The 20,986-nt window shown below is 39.9% G+C and overlaps 1 protein-coding gene across 7 annotated transcripts in view; it reads right to left on the minus strand.

Moving 5' to 3' along the window:
• Nucleotides 1–20,986, minus strand: part of NFATC2 (nuclear factor of activated T cells 2) — a 226,649-nt gene that overhangs the window by 70,707 nt on the left and 134,956 nt on the right. For 6 of the 7 annotated variants that reach the window (XM_069072423.1, XM_069072417.1, XM_069072421.1 and 3 more), the window contains exons 8-9: nt 20,313–20,439; nt 18,059–18,754 (exon numbers count right to left, since the gene is read on the minus strand). In XM_069072423.1, coding sequence (XP_068928524.1) covers nt 18,059–18,754; nt 20,313–20,439 — 823 coding nt within the window. The remainder of the gene's footprint in view (nt 1–18,058; nt 18,755–20,312; nt 20,440–20,986) is intronic. The other variant, XM_069072422.1, reaches the window with a different exon arrangement.

The raw sequence follows: 20,986 nt of genomic DNA on the forward strand, positions 1-20,986 counted from the left end.
TCTCTCTCTCTCTCTCTCTCTCTCTCTCTCTCTCTCTCTCTCTCTCTCTCTCTCTCTCTCTCTCTCTCTCTCTCCCCCTCCCTCCCTCCCCCCTTACTACTCCTCTTCCCTGTCTCTGTCTGTCTCTTTGTCTCTGTTTCTATTTCCCTCCCTCCCTGTCTCTCTGCAGGGGAGTTAGACTTCCTCAGCTCTTTCAAATAACATGAGTCACTTGGGGATACCAGGGCCAAAACACCAGTGAATTTCCTTCTCTTTTACTTGCCTGATATTTGAATCAATTCATTCCTGATGAAGAGTGGAGTTCTTTTCTATTTCAGAGGACAGGCACAGTGGGCCTGGAAGAGAAGTTCTGAGGAGCAATTACACGTTTTTCTCAAGGTCATACTGCTTCCTTCTGACACCTCTAAAATTCTCTGATCCTCTGAGTTGGAAGGGATCTCACAGATCACCTAGGCCCAACTGTACTTGATCAGAATCCCCTTGAGACAACACCTGACAAGTGGTCATCTATGTGAAGTCCTCTAGTGGTGGCTTATCCCTCAGTCTCCCAATGCAGGACATTTCAATTTTGGACAGGGTTAAACTATGAGAATCTTTTTTCTTACAAAAAAAATTAATGTCTACCCTTCCACAATTTCAAACCATGGATATGGATTCTACCCTCTTGTGCCAAGCCAAATAAATCCAACCTTGCTGCCACATGATAATTCTTCATATGTTTGAAAACACCTGTCATGTCCACCTTTAGACTTCCCTCCTCCAGTCTAAACCTTCCCTTCTCCTTTAACCAATTCTTATATGTCTACAGTTCCTTCACTGTGCTGGTCATCCTCCTCTGAATGTGCTCCACTTTGTCAAAGCCCTTCTTGGGTTAAAGCTGAAAGGTACCTTAGAGGTAATCTACTTCTGCCCCTGCATTTTACAGATGAAGAAATTAGGGTCGACAGAAGTGCTGATTTGCCCAAGGTCAGCTAGGTAATGGTTTACAGGACTGGGATTTGAAGCCAGGTCATCTGATTCCGAGTCAGCTGTAGCACCAAGAATTGAACACTCTCCCCTTCTACTTCCCATAGTTTTAGGCATTGGGAAGTGACGGAGGAGGCTGGAAGGCACACCAGACTGAGTTCTGATGGAGAAAGTCAAGAACAAGTCACAGTCCATCATTTCCCCAGTGCAGTGAAACTTACAAAGAGAGACATAGCAGTCTGTGGACCTCACACAGGGGATGGTCAAGAACACTGCACAGGAGGCTGTGAGACATGGCAACATCAACAGCTGGGAGGAGTTTTTCAGCATTCGAGGATGGTAAGGAGGCTGAACACTGGTCCAGGAAGCACTTGGGCAGAAAAAAATCCCCTGGGACCCCTGTACTAGCCCTGGAAGTAGGAACTGGTGTCATGTGACAGCTCTGACTGACAGTTCAGAGTTCCACCCAGTTCACATTTCCAGGGTGGGGAGTGGTCAAGAGGGAGCAAGGGCCCTACCTACATAAGGAGCAAGGAATGAGTTTCAGAAACACAGCTGTGTGACTGAGCCTAAGAGCAGAGGGAAGAGTCTAACTAACTGGTAGCCCCACATAAGTCCACAGTGAAATAAACCAGGGAAGAAGAGCAAAACTAAGGCAGAGCCCAAAGAGTTAAAGAACTAAAAAAGGAACAAAAACTATTTTTAAATCAAATAAAAGGGACAGAGAGAAAATTGGAAAAACAAATGAGAGCTATGCAAGAAAATTATCAAAAGCTAAATTAAAGAGGTGCAAAAATACTGAAGAAAATAACTCCTTAGTTGCTTTAAACCAGAAGAACCTTTTCTAGAGGCTGAACAGTAACTGGCACTAGGTTATGGAAACTCAAATACATACAAGCCAATGGACTCAAACCTGAGTCAGGAGCTTGCAGAGCACAGACCGGGAGGACTGTAAATAAACTTCTCCCAAGATCACATTAATTTGGAAGCACTGAAAATTTACAGATCCCCCAAAAAGAGCTGTGAAAGCAATAGGACAAAAAACCTCTGGCAAACATCCCCCTCCCCAAAAAAAGTGAGCCCAACCTAACACTAACATAAAGTCCAAAATAAACTAGTAGACTGGAAAAATAAGCAAACAAAAAAGTAAATCAACCATAAAAAGCTACTATGATGACATGGAAGTTCAAGGAAGACACAAGCAGAAGACAATAGCTCAAAAACATCTACAAGCAAAGCCTCAGAGAGAAATGCAGACTGGACACAAGCCCAAAAAGAATTCTTATAAAAATTTAAAGAAATAAAAAGAACAAAAATAATTTTAAAATGAAATAAAAGTGACCAAGGAAAAATCAGGGGAAAAAATGAGAGCTATGCAGGAAAATTACCAAAAGAGAAATAACAGCTAAATTAAAGAAATACAAAAATACTGAAGAAAACAACTCCTTAAAAAATAGAATTGGCCAAATGGTATAATATGTATAAAACTTCACTGAAGAAAATAACTACTTAAAAATAAGATTTGATCAAATGGAAGCTAATGATTCCATGGGATATTGAGAAAAGAAATGGGGTAGTGCTTTAAGGATACTTTAGCTTGGAGTCTTTGGACCTGTTTGAATGCCTGAAAAATCACTTCTCAGAAACAATGCAAAGGTACATTAGGCTTTAATATTGGATTCACCTAGCTGATCCCAGAAGTCTCCTCCAGACCTGAGATTTTGCTTCTTCAATTCTGTAAATCAGATTACTCATCAACAGATAGCCCCTTCCCAGTGCCCAAATAGCACACTTGCTAAAAATGTTTAAATTTTCAATTTTGTTTAAATGACCGGATTCATCTCTGACTTTTAAGGTTCTTTTATTGATCTAGTTCTGTTTTGTTTTCACTACCCAAGAAAGAGGCTTTGAATTTGCATCCCCAAAACATCTGCATTTATCTCCTATAAACTGGTAACTACACACACCTACACACATTCCTACCCTTGATATTCTGTGCCCTGCCCTTTTGGGATTGCAGGTGTGAGGAAGCAAGTCTGACAAGAGGGTGGGGAGGGGGTGCAAAAACAAGGATGTAAATGATGAAACAGAGAGTCTCTTCCTGGATTGCTCTGAGCCAACTAGGGTGCCAACCACATTCTGAAGGAGAGGCCACTTTTCTCTAGCATCAGGAACAGCCACGGCTATACTTAATTGTGCATTGTTTTTACCCTGATTTTAAGCAAATATGTTGTTTGAAGTCTAAAAGGACTCAAAGCATTTACAGAATGAAAACTGATCACTGGTTTTTGACAATTGCAGGCTATAAATAATAGACTTGTTTTTAGAGTTTGTGCTAGGCAGTCAAAACTGGAAGAGGCTTTATGATGTAAACACTGAATGCAAGAAAGCTTAGAATTGAGAATGTCAAAGCTAGGAGGGAGCTTAACACATGGAATGACTGAGCTGGGAAGGTTCTTATAATACAGAATTCCAGAGCTGGAAGAGACCTTAGAGCAAAGAATGTCAAAGCTGGAGGAGGAAATAAGGAAAGGAAGGAAGGGAAAAAAAGAAGGAAGGAAAAGGAATGGAAGAACCTCTTATAAGACTCATTTTACAAATTTATTGTATACAACACCACAAGGTATTATTTATTCTAGTGACAAAATTCCTTAATTAACTTTTGCTTCAACTAAGAATAGCACAAGCAGATCCTTGAGTTGGTGGGAGGACAGAAGAGAATCACAGGGTGATAGTTCATAGGATTTAGAGCTGGGAGAGATGCTAGATCTAGAAACCATCTAGTCCAATCACCTCATTTTCCAGATGAAGAAAACAAGACCCAGAGAGGGGGAGTGACTTGCCCATAGTCACACAGAACACAGAATTCCAGAGCTGGAATGTTCTGTGTTCACAGTTGTTTGTGTGTTGTCTTCCCCATTAGAATATGAGCTCCTTGAGGGAAGGGACCTCCAATTTACCTTTCTATCTCCAGTCTTTGGCACAATGCCTGACACGCATAGCACAAAAATATGCTCTTTAAGGTCTCTTTCAGAACTAATCTTAAGGTTCCACAATCTACAAGATCAAAAAGTCTACTGGTCAACTTTTGATTAACTGGTTTTAAACACCCATCAAATGAAAGAGCCACCATCTGCCTCCAGGGTGTGATGCTAAGCAAGTTACAAGTATGCAAGTTACAATTATGGTACAGTGAAAAGAAAAGTAGATAGATTCAGGAGACTTAGGTTCTAGACCTAGTTTTGGCACTGACCTTGGGGAAGTCAATACTCTGTGGACTTCAATTTCCTCATTTATAAAATGAAGGGACCAGGTTATATGTTCTCCAGCGCTGACATTCTATGATTTCCTAAGACCTATGAACCACTTGGGGAATAAACCTTTGAAATTTATCATCACCATTGCCAACTGGTATAATGGAATAGAACATTTGTCCACCCTAAAATTAACAAGAGTCTCCTTTTGACTTTCTCTGGCTCCTGGAAGTAATAGGCTTCAGATGAAACCCATTTTCTGGTTTGCAAAATTCCTAGGAGTCCAGTCCAAGTATCCTACAAGGGACAATACTATCATCAAGTCAACTCCCCATCCTTCAGTACCTGTCCTAAATGGTCAAGGATAGCATCATATTGGTTGCCTTGTTTGGGAACTGACTTCATGATGGTTAAAGCAAGCTACAGATGCCACCCAAGTCCTTGAAAGCAATAAGGTTTACTGCTGGGGACACCAGGGAGTCCTTGCATCATTCCTTATCTCCCAGAAGTTCCATTTACTGACTACTGAACTTCTCAAAAGGCAGAATAGGGTCAAATCCCTCCACATCTTATTCATGTTCTCAACTTTAGCACAATCTAGGGTTAATTTTTTAAAATGTTGAAGAGGTGGCAACAGTGCTATAAATAGTAATAACTGAGGAAATCTTACTATTTCTTACTGAACACCCTCTCCTGACTTCATGCTTTTCTGTCCCCAATGCCTGGAATATTCTCCCTCCCACCTCATCCTATTGGCTTTCCAGACTTCTTTCTAGACTCAGCTCAGATCCCTCCTTCTTCAGGATGTCTTTCCCAGTCTCTCTCCACTCTCCTCTATTTCTGCTAGTTCCTTCCCTCTGAGGTTACCTTCCATCCTCTCCCTAGCTAGATAGATAGGTATCTTCTATGTACATAGCTGTTTGCATGATATCAATATTGGCTCCTTGAGGGAAGGAGCTGCAAATTTGCTGCCCCCTGCCCCCGCTCAGTCCTTGGGATGATGCCTGACACATAATAAACACTTGATAAATATTTGTTGTTAATATGTTGATATGGTTCCATCATTACCCAAGGTTCCAAAAGATTCCCCCCTACCCATCCCCAAGCAGACAGGAAAATATAAAATGCACCAACAGGAAAATGGGTAGAATGGAAATGAATAGGAGTAAACTATTCATCTCGAAGACATCAAGATATCAAAAATGCTATTTTTATAGAATGGGGCAGAACAAAAGTTATTCCATAAAAATGCATTTCCCAGCAAAACAGAAATTGACAATTTATATTAAGGAAGGGTTTTTTTGGGGTTGGGGGGGGAGGTTGACAGTGACCAGGTAGAAAGAGAATGATTTATATTATTGCAAAAATGTTGGGTAATTAAACCCCCAACTGACCCTGACTATGAAATAACTGGGCATACCTTCTACAATTTCCCCAAAGGCTAGATTATGAGGGATCTACCTAAAATAAAACAAAATAAACTATTCTGATTGACCCCAAAATCAAGACAGATGCAGCCCAATCTTCCATATTTTCTCCCACATTTGTACAATGAAATGATTAGATCTAATGATTTCCATCTTTTTCAGTTATAATGAATAGGGTAATCATAAACAATGAAATAATATATGTGCAGCTAGGTGGCACAGTGAATACAGTGCTGGATCTGGAGTCAGGAAGACCTGAGTTCAAATCTGGGCTTAGACACTTATTAGCTGTATGACCCTGGGAAAGCCACTTACCCTTGTTTGCCTCAGTTTCCTCATCTGTAAAATGAGCCAGAGAAGGAAATGGCAAATTATTCCAGTACCTTTGCCAAGAAAATTCCAAATGGGATCATGAAGAGTCAGACACAACTGAAAAACGACTGAACAACAAAATATGATAAGCAGCATGGCACATGATGTAGGGTGCTAGATTGGCAGTCAGGAAGAACTGGGTTCAAATCCCACCTCAGATATTTACCAGCTCTGTGACAGTGAGTAAGTCACTTAACTTTGTGCCTCAATTTCATTATCTGTCAAATGAAGGGGTTGGAATTGATGACTTCTAATGGTTCCTTCCAGTCCTAAATCAATGATCCTATGAAAGTACTTAGAAAAACACCCAGAAGGTGGAATTAAAGGAGAGAAATGCAACAAACATCTTTAAGTAGCGTGCTAAAGGTCAGCACTAACAAAATATTAAACCAGAGAATGTTATACATCTGGAGCGCTGGCTTAGACCGCCTCTCCTCACAGCTGGCACTCATCTCTCATGATAACAGGCCATCAGGGCAGAGTTAATTTTTACTATTTATTTAATGGGACGTTCACTCCAGAGCCGAAAACCCATTCTAATTCAGAGACAAAAATTCCCCCCCAAAAGCCAAAGTCAATAAAAAGACCCATATTGGCAAACATTTCCCAGGCCTGAGTTGCTAATGATGTACCCTCTGGCCTTCTGTGTAGGGGCCGTCTGCTCTCTTCATTTCAGAATCTGGCTCTGGGATGTGAAGAGTGTGGCATTATTAAGTGCATCACTAGTCTGGAAGCAGGCTTTTGGTTGTTTTTGCATGTGCAGTACCAAGTAACATCAGTACATTCCTCCAGGAGCAACTGGTTTTCAGAACTTCATAACTTGTTGGGTTTGTTTTTGTTTTGTTTTGTTTTGTCAAGAACCATCTGGAAGGTGGCTCCTTAAACACTGGGAAGGGGAGGGGTAACAAAGTTTACCAACTCGACACAAAATAGGAACCCAATAACTCAGATAATAAAAAGGTTGAATGATATGCCCAAGGTCTTACTGGTAGTATCTGAGACAAGATTTGAATTCAGGTCCAGTATTCTGAGAATTCTAGTCCTTTGAAGCAATATGTTTCAGGAAGGGCTTTTTTTGTCTCTGTTCACTATGACTAGAGCCTTTCCAGAGAAGCCTCATGTCTTGTCCATAGTCACCCAGTTGTAGAATTAGGTGGGAGATCAGCTTTCCTGGTTCCAGACCCAAGGTGGATAAAGAGGGATATGGTAAAGCAGAAATGGGAGGGGGGGTGCAAAGAAAAGGAAAAGGAATGTGTCTACCAATCGTCTTAACATTCTTCATGTGCAAAAGCTATATGGATAATTAACCCTCAACCACCTGAGTAAGCTAAGATTTTATGGAGTCTTGGAAGTCTCTCCTGGCACTCTAAATGCCCCTTGTCTTCTTTGACCCTGGTGTGTCAAATAAACAAAACATGGAATTCTCCATAATAAAAGTACTAATAATTTACACTTATAGAGTGTTTTAAAGTTCACAAAACACTTTTCTTATAACCCCATGCTGATGTAACAATTTATTTCTATAGCAATTTACAGTTTACACGTAGATGGTACAAATATTATTAGCCCCAATTTTACAGAGGAGGAAAATGACCCACAGAGGAGTAGAGTGACTTGTCCATAGTCACATGACCATATGAACCATGGAGCTAGCATAGGAACCCAAGTTTTCTGATTTTAATTCCAGTGTTTTTTCCACCAAACTAGAGAGGCAGAGCAGCTTAACGGAAAGAAAACTGGGCTTGGGAGCAGAACACCTCACTTTGAGTTCTGACTCTAATCATTAGTAGCTATGTGACTTTGGGGAAGACACTTTCCCTCTCTGGGGTTCAGTTTCCCTATCAATAAAATGGGGATATGGATACTTACACTACCTGTCCCATGAGGTACTGGGACTATAGTGATCTATGCAAAAATAAAAGCTATTATCATCAATATTATTTATAGCACTGTGCTTCTGAGGATTAATGCAACTCTCATCCTATGATTCTGGGTCCCCAAAATCTTGCAGGAACTTCCTGAGCAATGGTTTCATCTAAAACCTGCCTCCTCACCCCTCACCTTTCTTGCCCTGCTTCTTCTCCTGCTTGTCCTTCCACCTCAAGAGAACCTCAGTTGAATGGCCTCCTGGGATGGCTGTGGCAGTCTGGGCCCACGGGTTCCTCTCAGAGGATGGCAAGCTCTCTGTGGACTTCGCATGACTTTCTGAACAGGAAGTGCTTTGTAACAAACTTGCCCATGGGCACTGTACTGACCCAATTAAAGATTCCCAACTTGGTGAACAAAGAGGTGCCAGTGAAATGATACTTTTTAATAACTGCATTCATTTCCCTCTTTCCTCCACTCAAGAGAGTGGGATCCTCTGTGTATTTTGCCCAGTTCAGGATATTCATCTATTGGAAGCCCTCTTACTATTGAACACTTGTGATCGGATCATTCTGATAGATGACAACTACCACGATAACAATGATTGTGTGCAATTAGTTGGTGCGCTTCACCAGGGGAGCACACCCCATCTAACAAACAGCAATTATGTCTCAGAACAGTCCTCTGAGTCAGGCGCAGCAGCCCTTCTGCAGATAAACATGCAGAGGCACTCAGGGATTCTCAGAAGGGGACGCAGAGGTCCATCACAGGGGAGCTAGTGTGGGACTTTGGGCTGGTTAGCCCCTGTCTTTGAGTCTCAATCTCTCCATCTGTAAAATGGTAATAATTATACATGCACCACCTACTTCACAATAGCTGTTCAATCAGTAAACATTTATTAATTGTCTATCAAACAAACCGTGAGAGGATATAAATTAAAGCACTTTCTAAACTATGAAACTAAACTAAAATGAACAGAACTTCCTTGGCTCTTGTACTTTCTTTAAAAGATGCACTGATATGATGGGAGGATACATGATTTAATGAAAACGGCTCTGAATTTATAATCAGCAGATCTGAGTCTCTGTCCTAACTTTACCATTTATTAGTGATATAACTTTGAAAAAAGTCACTTGGGCTTTTATTTCAACTGTAAAATTGGTATGCTATCTGTACTGCCCAAATCACAAGGGTATTGTCCAGATTGAATGAGAAAACGGATGTAAAGCAATAAACAAACCTGAGCTACAATTATTATTCTGGAGATAGGTAGAGACTGGGATAAGAGTGTTGTCTCCACGATAATAGTGTAGAAATATGTTCTCCAGGGGCAGCTAGGTGACGCAGTGAATAGAGCACCGGCCCTGGAGTCAAGAGGACCTGAGTTCAAATCGGGCCTCAGACACTTAACACAAAAACTAGCCGTGTGACCTTGGGCAAGTCACTTAACCCCAATTGCCCTCCAAAAAAAAAAAAAGAAATATGTTCTCCCTTTTTTAAAAAAAAGTACTGAAATGGTAATATCTCAATTGTATACTACTACTATTTGCATGATGTTTCATAGTTTAGAAACTTCTTTCATTTATATCCTCTCACAGTAACTAACCCAAAGTCACATAGTTAATATGGGGCTAAACCTCAGACCCAGAGCTTTTTAATCCCTATTTGGGCCCCTTCTAGGGGCAGCTAGGCAGTGTAGTGGATAAGGAACAAGGCCTAGAGTCAGGAAGACTCATCTTCCTGAGTTCGAATCTGGTCTCAAACATTTCCTAGCTGGGTGACCCTGGGCAAGTCACTTAATCCTGTTTGCTTCAGTTTCCTCATCTGTAAAATGAGCTGGAGAAGGAAATGGCAAACTACTCTAGAATCTTTGCCAAGAAAACCCCAAATGGGGTCACAGAGACTCAGACATAACTAAAAAAAAATGAACTAAATGGGATTCTTCTAGTTCATTTCTCCCCCTCTACATTATATCTATTACAGTTTCTTGCATGTTATTGTTAGTCAAATATAGGCAGTGAGAGGTTTCTAATAGAAAATAGACTGGTTTGTTAATAAAAAAGACTTGCTTCCATTTTTCCCTGGGAATAGGAATATAGATTCCAAACTGCTGTTCACCAATTGATCAGTTAGCCTATATAAACAGTTTTAGATGTGTCTAGCATATTCCATTTATCTGTGTGCCCTCATGTAACTAAATGTCAGAGCTGGAAGAGAGCTTAGAGGTCACCTAATGAAAACTCCTCATTTTACATTTCAGGAAACTGAGGCTCAGAGATTTGCCCAAGGTCACATAACTAATGACACACTTGGAACTACTCCATTCTCTTGGTTTTTAGGCCAGTGTTTTTCACCTGCACCACACCTGCTTCCTTTGAAAATACATATTCTTATCAAATGTCATAAAACAACTACCTTATTAGGCCTGCAGAGGCAGGAACTTCCTCCTCTTTGAGTCTTAGGCCCTATCCCAAATCATCTTAAGATCATAGAGAAAGTCAGAGCTGGAAAAAACCTCAGAACTGAGACTCTAAGAACCGGGAGGAAATTAGAGATCACCTAGCCCAACCTTCATGTTTTTAGTGGCATGTTGCCAAATCATAGTAAAAAATGGCAAACCAGCATCCAGGGAATTCAGGAGAGAGCATTTCAGTAGACCTGGCAAGGTATATGAACTTTCCTAAGCATTTGAAATCACAGTCTTAGAGAATCTGACCTGTAAGGGCCCTCAGAGATCACCTAGCTCCATCTCCTACCTATACAATAACACAACACAATCTAACAGCTGATTCACTAAAAGAAGTATGGTGGTGTGGATTCAGGGTTGGCCTCAGCATCAGAAGAGCTGGCCTCTGACACTTTCTGATTGTGTGACTTCAGGCAACTCTCTAAGGCAATTGCAAGATGATGCCACTCTTTATTAGTAGAGGGAATTTCTTCACTGAGAGTCCTATATACTCATGAAAGCAAGGGACCAGCCCCCAAAAACCTAAAGGAGCTTCTCTATGCCTTCCTTGTAGGGTGTTCTTAAAGATCCAATGGGGTCATTTATAAATAGCATTTTGGATATTTTAAACTACTATGTAATGTTAGTTGTTAGCAATCAACCAGCAAACATTTATTATGCAACTATTAAGTGCCAGGAGTCACTAACCAAATTCAACGGGATGCAAATTCAATGCATGGAATAACCCCTATTCCCGAGGAGCTTACATCCTAATTGGGAGGCAACAGCTGGGTGAGGAAACAAAGGAAGATATGAAAATATATATGGAATAAATATAAAGAGGATAAATATAAACATGAGGTTATTGGTGAGGGTTAGCACTAGCAATTGGAGGACTCGGGATTTTACTACTAATTTTTTTAGTAATTTACTAATTTTTTGCAAGTGTTAGTAATTTACTAACATTTACTAATCAAAGTCAAGGGCAGATCTTGGAAAGTTCATTCATTCACAGTTTCATACACAGTCATCATTCCTCTTCTCCTTTGTATATTAAAATGCTCCTATTTCTTGATGTTTCAGTTCATGACAAAGAAGATTTTTTTAAAGAAAGCTTACCCCCAAACAATTCCCATGAACAATATTCTCCCATTCATCCCATGATAGGATGACCACATAGCTGACCACCTACTTCAAATAATAACTTCCCTGAAGTCAGGGAAGAGAAGGATCAGATCATTCTGGGGGTTGGCAGAATCCTTTCTGAGACAATCTTCTTTGCTGACTGAGTGCTGATATATTTCAAGGAAAATATGATCTGTTAACTAATTCATTGCATGGAACCCACCAAGGATCTGTGTTAAGAGACTCATGGTACTTTGTCCCCATGGTACAAAAAGTAATAATCTGGTTAGCTAGAGAGGGTTCCCACAGTGACCACATGCAGCCCCTCCATAAAGAGCTACTTTGAGAATTGGGAGTAAAGGCTCTTGCCAACTTCTCCCCCACCCCAGTCAGTCTTCATTTTTTTAGTCTATAAAATAGTAATAGTGACCCCACTACAACTAGAGTATGACAGGTGAACAAATGCAATCTGCTACCATTTACTTATTAATGGATATAGGGACATGTTTGTTGATAAATGAAAGAAGAGTCTCATTTTACTCTACATTCAGAGGAGAGAAAAATAATGGCTTGTATAAATGAAGAACGTTGTTAAAAATGTGTGTGTTTGTGTGTGTGTGTGAGAGAGAGAAATGGAAAGATAGAGAGAAAGATGTAAAGAGAGGGGGGGAGAGAGAGAGAGAGAGAGAGAGAGAGAGAGAGAGAGAGAGAGAGAGAGAGAGAGAAATGGAGAGATGGAAAGAGAGAGTCACAGTGCCTACCCCTCTCTATATTTACTTCCTAGTTTCACAATCTGAAAGTCTCTACTTATCCTTGTTGCTTAGATTAGAGGATCATACGATTGTTGAGCTGGAACTGGAAATGAACTTGAGGAGGCCATATAAATTTTACAGACTTTACTAAGACACAGGAAAGTTAAGAGACCTGCCTGAAACCACACCAATTTTAAGTGTCGAGGTAGGGCTGGAACCCAGATCCTCTGACAGCTCAGTTTTTCCACTTTGGAGGATGTAGGTAGGAGTCAAAGGGTTAGGTAGGGATTGATGCTGCTTACTTGGCACCTAAAAGAATGAACCAGTAAAACCAACAAAGTCTTTTGAAAGTAATTAGCCTTTTCAAGAGAATATCCCTTTTTTCAGGAAGGTCTCCAAAGGGATTGCTATGCTGATAGTTAATCAGGGAGCACAGGCTAAAGGCTTTACAGGGGTTTGTGTGTTCATTATCAAGGTTTGCCTCACTCTGAGGGAACTCAAAGCACATACTTTTATAAAGTGCATTCTAGAGACCTGTGACACCATCTTCCATGTATTCTGCATGTGATTTTCATGACTTTAGAGTATGTAGGAAATATGAATTGATAGTGATGAGTAGAGAAAAGAAAGCTTCAGCCCCTCTAAGAGGCAGCACTATGTAGAGGTGCTAGATTGGAAGTAAGAGGACCTGGTTTCCCACCCCAGTTCTACCACTTACTATACATGTGGCCTCAGCTTCTCTCATCCTCAGTTTTGTCATCTGTAAATTGGAGGAGTTGGCTTAGATGATTTTTAAGGTTTCCATTAGTTCTAAATGTTATTATCCATGTTGGTGAGAATCAAGATTAGAAATAAGTGATCAAGGAATAGAGCTACTAAGATAATGGAATAAAAGAGAATTTTAGAACCTCAAAAGACATTAAAGATCATCTATTCCCACTGACCCCTTCTTATGTTATAAAAAACTGCGGCCCCAGGAGGTCAATGGCTTGCCCAGGGTCACACAAATAGTCTGTAACAGAGTAGGTATTCAAACTCAGGTCTTCTGACTCCAAGTGCTGCAACCTTTACACCACACCAGGCTGCCTAATTTTAATACCAACTAAAGAACTATATTCAACTGCTGAAGAGAGGAAAAGAAGTTATCTGTGAAGATGAAGAAACTGATTCTCATCAGTGATGCTGCAATCCACCCCAGCTCAATAACTACTTCTGGGAGTTATTCACGTGTCCCAGGTGTAGTCAAAGCCTTGAGAAGAGAAAGAATACAGGGTAAGATGAGAAAGAAAACAGGGGACCACAAACATGAAAGATCATGTAGCTCCTGCTCTTAGGAAGGCTGATTTACTTGGCAAAATGACTAATTTTTGCTCATGCAAAAGTTAAAAATTTAGAATTTCAATTCAATTCAATTTGACAGAACTGAAATATTTGTTATATCAGAATTTCAGGTCACGTAAATGAAATCCTAGGAATTGAAAGAAAACAGAAAGCAGTAAAGACTGAGAGGAGGACATTGAAGAGATTCATGAAGTAGGAGAAGACACCGAGGCAAGGGAAAAGGTGATCTTGTGGTGGATGAATAAAGGAAGCAACAAGCTCAGTCAAATAAACAGGATGAAAAGAGGGCAAGTGACAATAGAAATACTCATTATATAGAGACTATGGAAGTTTAAAGCTTGTGGGAACCTTGGAGTTTAATCTCCTCATTTTGAAGATGATTAATATCAATGGTGGCAGGTCACATTTCACTGCTCAATGCCATTTAAAAAGTATAGAAATCCTCTGGGGCAGGTAGTAGAGATTTTAGAGATAAGAAAATTGAGACACAATGGAGTGAAATGACTTGCTCAAGGATTACAAAGCTAGTAAAAAGCCCAATATTGAACACAGGACTTCTCTTCTAATTCTATGGTTCCTCCCAGCAAACAATGTTGGGAAGGAAGGAAGGAAGGAAGGAAGGAAGGAAGGAAGGAAGGAAGGAAGGAAGGAAGGAAGGAAGGAAGGAAGGAAGGAAGGAAAAGAGAGAGGGAGGGAAGAAGGGATGGAGGGAGGGAGGGAGGGAGAGATAGTCATATTTCCAAAGCATCATTCAGCTCCAAATCCATAGGAACATTTGCATAGGAACATCCTGGGCCAATAGGTCAGTTGACTTTTCTGTTCTTCCCCAGTTTCCTCCTCTACAAAATGAGGATCCCATTCTTTGTCCTTCCTCCCTCACAGAGTTGTGGTGAGTATCCAATGAGATAAAAACATATTCTGAGTGCTTTAAAACTTCAAGCGCTACATGAAAGTGAGCTACCATGATTTATATTTTTACAAAAGAGCAAGTGAATCTTCTTCACCAATAACTCTTATTTTCACATGGGAATTATTTTTCCACAGACGCACATGTAGAAAGATGAATTTTTAAAAATACTTAGGGGAAATCTGCTGTTAAAATACTAAGATATATGAAAAATATACAAACACTGAATTTTTACCACTCCTGTAAAAACATGGGGATTATGCAAAAGGGAGAGTTTAAATGGGCTTTCCCAAAGGCAAAATCTCTGCTAAATTTTAATGTCAAATGGAAGCAACCCATTTCTGAATTTTAAATATATATGTGTGTGTGTATAGATATAGATATAGATATAAAATAGTCCTAAAGACCTGAAGTTTTCCCTCATGTCTCCCAGAAAGGGATTACAAAAATCCCAATCATTATTTCAATTTTCATGCACAAAAATGAAATAAAAATGAATGTCATAAAAGAAACGAACCCACATTAGGTAATGCCAGTCATGCAAATTGTGAACATTTTCCATGGATGTGTAGGATGGAATGCATCTGTTACGATTATCTTAATATCCCACAGACTTAGAGCCAAATTTTCACCCACATCTTCACAGGTGCAAAAGCTGTGGGTGCATTTTTTGGCCCAGGATTTGGAATAACATGCCCACACTTGTCCCTTTCCAAGAGGACTGGCCTTCCATGCTATGTTCAACCCACAAACAGCAGCAGAAGAGTTGATTTTTAATGGAGCCGCTGGCTTGAAGTTGCTTTCCAGTCCTCTTTCCATCTGGCTCCAGTCTGCACTGTCCTAGGCAGAGCCAAAGCTTAAGGACAACTACTGGCAGGGCCAAGGGGTTCTTGCTGTGGGGATCTGAAAGGATGTAGATTTAGAGTGAGAAAGAACCTTAGAGATCATCTTTTCCAATTCTCTCATTTTATAGAGAAGCAAACTGAAAGATGAAGTGACTTGCCCAAGGTCACCCAATAGATAGTAGAGTGGGAATTCAAACCAGGTTCTCTAATTCCAAATCCAGTGTTCTTCCTACTCTACCGCATTTTCTTCTATTAACAGTGTTATGACATTTGACTTTTTAAGTCATTACTTTCTGAACAAGCACCTTTTAAAATTAAGAAGAATCCATGATCTGTCCAGTTATTCAGGTCCTTTCCCCTTCCCCATACCAGAAAGATATTTTTGGCTTTTTAGGTGTCTGAGAAGGGCTCATCACTTAAGTTCTCACCCTAAAATTTAAAGTTTCATCATCCAGATGAAGCATCTCTAGATCAAGTGTCTCTAAAGTTTACAGATATGGTTGAGTAGGATGATAGGATTTGGAGATGGGACAGAAGGGACCCTAGAGATCATCTTGTTCAACCCCATCATTTAGGTGACTTACATTTGACTGCTGGGAGAGGGATGAATCATTTGAAATAAAGATATGGACCTCTTAGGCACTATCCAAGGTACCCATTTGTTTGTTTTAACACGAGATAAAAAAAATGGAACTAGACAATTTATCCCTTACTCTAAAATCAAATTCAACTCAAGAAGGAGTAGATTTGTGTGTGTGTGGGGGGGAAAGAATGGAAATCTCCCACCTATTATTCATTTATTTCACAAAATCAGAAACAGTGGGAGGGAGTTCAGAAGTCACTTAGTCCAACCCCTTTCTGAGCAAGAATCTTCTCTCTGGCATCTCCAATAAGTGTTCATCAAGTGAACCTTTAAAATCTCTAGTGAGAGGGAGTTCTCTGCCTTCCTGAGGAAGCCTTTTAACTTTGAGGCAGCTTAAAATATTAGAAAGGTTTTCCTTAAATCAAGCCGAAACCGGCCTCTCTGTATCTTTTACCCACTGTTCTTAGTTCTACCCTTTGACACAAAGCAAACCAAGTCAATTCTCTCTTCCCTGTGACAGCCTCTCAAATATCTGAAGAAAGCTACAATGTCTCCAACCTAAAAATGAAGAGATTCAAATGAAAATGTCTTCATTTACAGTTGGATTTATTAATCATGTCATTTAGGACATAAATCCCTAGATACTTGGAGAGAAATATATTTTGTTACTTCAATGATAAACATCATTTATAAAGTCCCAAGGGAAATGAGGTTTGCCTCATAAATGAATTTTCTAGAAAACTGACACTTTGGAGGGTAATATACATAATCTGCTCCATAATTTATGATCATTATGGATTTTGAATGCTATACCATTCTTTATAATAGTGATGCCATCAGGAGCTATTAAGAGTTGGCTAATCTAGTACTAAATAAAGCCAGACTGCAGGAATTTTTGAGTTATTATGTCTGTTGTTTTTTTTTTTTAAACAATTGCCCCATCTCTTTCCTTGCAATTAGCTGTCACTCCTTGTGACTTTAGTATGTCAGGCTGTAGAGGACATCTCTCTCCCTTTTTAATCTGCTGTCAGCTGATAACCAAGCTTGATAGAACTGTGTGAAAAATCAGAGTAAATAGACTGTGAATCAGAGCCCAGAATGCTTCCCTATGAATAAGTAGATGAGGAATGTATCTCCTATTTTGGCTTCTCAGAAGTTTTGTTTGTTGCCTTCCTGGTTCTCAGGTGTGCTCCAGAAAGTTAAACTGTGAGAATAATTAATGGCTGATAATGGCAAAAATTTCCTTTCCTAAAATATATTTTCCAGTGAGCAATAAATTATGCTATGACCTGCCCCCCTCCTCTCCTCTTTCCATCTCTGGGCCTCCCTGTCCTCCACTAACTAGAAGCACATTTTGGATCATATCTGAGCTCTATCCATATCCCCTGGTACTAATCATAGGACAAAGAATGACATGGCTATTTCTTCACAAAAATAACCCATTGGCTACTTTGCTAATGAGCCAAGCCACCTACAAATAAGAGGGGAGGATTCAAATTAAGCTCCCCTGCAGCCTTTCCTTGGGCCCAAACAACCATATCTATTGGGTTCCCAACAAAGGAAATCCATTGTTTCTAACTCATCAATGTACTACTGTTCAGTCAGGACATCTGCAAAGCTTGGCCTGCAGCACAACCCCCTGCTCCCTCCCATACACACACACTCTATGTCCTGATCTATATAAAATGTTCAATGAGCTTTTTTCTTATTTTTCCACCCCTAAGATATCCAAGAGAGTGTTATAAAGTGTTATTTTTTTCTCCCTACAAGAATAGAAGGGAGTTGGAAAGCCTTCTCTCTTGTTTCTCCACTTTCAACCTCAACTTGGCAAATAGAGAGAAAATGCTAGCAATTTAAACCAACCCTGTTCCAAATCACAGGGGTGGGGGGACAGAGGGAGAAAAGTCACTTATTAGGATTTAAGGGATTGTCTTTTTTTTTTTGTCTACAAGTCCAGTAGCTGCCCAGCAAATGCATTACTGGCAAAGTGGTTTTTACAAATGTATGTGCATATAGAATCAATGAACCACAGGGCTGGAAGGGGTCTTAGAGATCATCTAATTTACAACCCAGAGCGAAACAGGGTCTTGTCCAAGGTTATGCATTCTTTCTTGCTCTCTTTCTAGGGGATATAGGAGTTTCTGTGAAGGCAATGATAAAAACAAGCATCTTACCATCATCCAAATAGGCCTGGTCCAGGTTCTGTTCCTGCTTAATAGTCACTCCTGCTGGTAATACTTCCTTTTGATCATTAACTGGTGGTCCATTTTTAGCAGCTCGTTGACTTGTAGCATTCTGTTGCTGAATGACTGTAGGATAGGAGCTTGGACTTATCCTCTGTGCTTGGCTGACTTGGGGTGGATTGGGTCGGGCAGCACCGGATGCAAAATTTTCACAGCACATGATGTGTTGGAATTCTTGGTGGGTTCCACACCTCACCTGCTGATTGGTTGGAGAATAGTGAATCACCGGAGAAGACTGCTGATTGGTCGGAGAGTGGTGGAGTAGAGCCGAATTCTGGCCTGGAGAGCCAGCATGCATGAGCACTGATCGATGAGCATCTGAAACGGAGATGGATGAGGCCATCAAAGTGGGCTGCGGGTAGCCCAAGAGGCTGGGGCTCAAGCTCTTGCTCCTCTGGTATATTATAGCTGTTGAATTCTGTTGTTGGTACCGAGAGTCCGGAGAAGACAAACCTGAGCGGAACTGTTGGCAGGATGCCATAGTGGCCACAAGGCAGGAAGGGGACTCAGGGACCACTGGGTGCTGTGAATAGTAAGGCTGTGCTACTGTTCCCAAGGCACTGTGCACTGTATTGCAGATTAACGCAGGATCATATTCATCAATAGGCTCTGTTTTGATGGATGGAACTAGAATAAAGCATGTATAGTACATTATTCTTAATGAGCAGCTGAAAGACAAGGGGACGTCTTCCTTGCCCTAACAAGAGACCCAGAGGAAGGCGCTCCTCTTCCATTTCATGTCTTTCACCAGGTTAAATGGATCAATGAATGCAGTACAGAGTCTCTTTAAGAAGTAGTTGTTAAAAAATCAAGTATATGCTGAAGACTAGGGTAAGACAAAAACTAAAATAAACTTTGAAGAACTGAATTCATTTTTTTTTAATAGTGAGTCGCCTAAAATAAAAAAAGTTCAAAACTGACAACTCTATTCCTTTGCCCACTGTTATACTGGGCTTTGGCCCTGGTTGTGATGAGGCACTCCAAGGCCAAAGACTATGTTGGAGGACATTTTCACCACAAATTTTATGTTATGAAAGTGCTATAAAATATAATTGAAAAACTGTCCTTTCTGCCTGTGGAGGACAGGATTCAAAATGAGGCTTTCACACGATTCTATGTTGTATTTAAGCTTCAGTGATTTAACCACCAACATTTACGGTTTATTACATCACTTCTAATGCCTCCAATGCTCTGGAACAGACACGTTTTAATAAGGGCTGGATCGGCTACATTAGGCAGAATGAGAGCCAGGGCAAACCCACAACCATCACTTAAATAAAACCAAACTGGGGGTAGGGAAGCCAGAGACAGCTCCAAGACTCTCTTTCTTGTTTTCAGGAGCCTATAAGCTCCTGTGTTTGGCCTGAGACAGGAAATTACACATTTTGATGATATTCTCTCATTCTGTTTCCCATCCTGGGAATGTGGCAAAGTCTGGATCACCCCTTGGGAAGATTATGACCTACTTTCCCAAGTTTAAAAAAAATCATTCTAAGTCTTCTGATTTACCTTGGTTACAAGTAGAATTGGAAGAAGGAGATACACATTGAATAAGTCAATATGAAAAATAGTTCAAGTGCCACAAAACTACATTGTACAGAGGGAAACGAAATTCAAAGGGGACACAGGGAAAATTAGGGTTTTTCTGTTATTATCTTAATATATTTTATATTTTCTCATCAATAGGTAGACAGATTTTATTTGGGATTTTAGTCTTAATTTTGTTCATTTGTTTTGTTTTTATTTGTTGAAACTGCTATAAAATTTATAATTTAAAATTTATTTTTAAATTTTATATTAAAATTAAAATTATTTTATATTTAAATTATTTTTAAATTTGAATTTAAAAATTTTTATATGAAAGGAAAGACATTTTATCCTAATCAGCACCATAGTAACATATTGAATAGAAATGGCTTATATTGGTCTTCTACCAAGTATCTTCACACAATCATAACTTGTTCCCAGATTACATACCTCATGAAGTTCTCATTTGTCTAAGCTCACTTGTCTGTTCCACACAGATACATGATTTTTAGCTGCCAATGGTACCGTGGGTCAGACATCGGTTCTTCACTAAGTCAGAAAGCTTATGAGCCATCTTTTAAAAAGAGGGATGGACAGATCTAGATATAAGGCATCCCCCTTCTTTCCCTGACTGTCTGCTCCCAAGGGGCAGAATTACCTGGATGGTAAGTAAAATGTTGAGGTTGGCTTCTTTTTCTTTTCCCATTGATGACATAGAAGTTCACCTTCACAGGTGTGCGGATATGCTTGTTCCGATATTCAGGTATTTCAACAAAAAGCATACTCTGAAAGGATGAAGCTGCTATTAATTAAGATGAAGCATGAACTAGATTTCCTACCTCAAAGTTGCAATCAATTACAGGGAAATCCCTTTCCATCCCATGTAACAGGAGTCTCTTTCTGAGAGATGGACACATTCTAGACAGGTCAACAAACATTTATTAATAACTTACTATGTGCCAGGAACTGTCCTTAGCCCTAATGATACAAAGAAAGGCAAAAATGATTCCTGCTTTCAAGGAGTTCACATTCTAATGGAGGCTGACAATTTAAAACAAACTCTGCACAAGCAAGATATATACAAGATAAATTGCGGGTGATCTCAGAAGGAAGACTGAAGAGTTTATAGGCAAAAATCTATTCACAGGAAATTCTGTTTTTCAATACTAACAGTAACCTCCATTACCTATAGGGAATATTTATTGTTAATTATAGGCTACAAGGAAGGAGATATGGGCTTACAATTAAGAATATTAAATTTTGTTAAAGCAGATATCACCATTTTAACTCTGCCCTCACTGGATAGTTTGATGCAATATCCTATCATCTAGA

This window comes from Petaurus breviceps, unplaced genomic scaffold (genome assembly GCF_028583685.1).
Source record: "Petaurus breviceps papuanus isolate PSGF00001 unplaced genomic scaffold, PetGlider_PUasm1.0 90847, whole genome shotgun sequence".
Taxonomy (NCBI): Eukaryota; Metazoa; Chordata; class Mammalia; order Diprotodontia; family Petauridae; genus Petaurus; species Petaurus breviceps.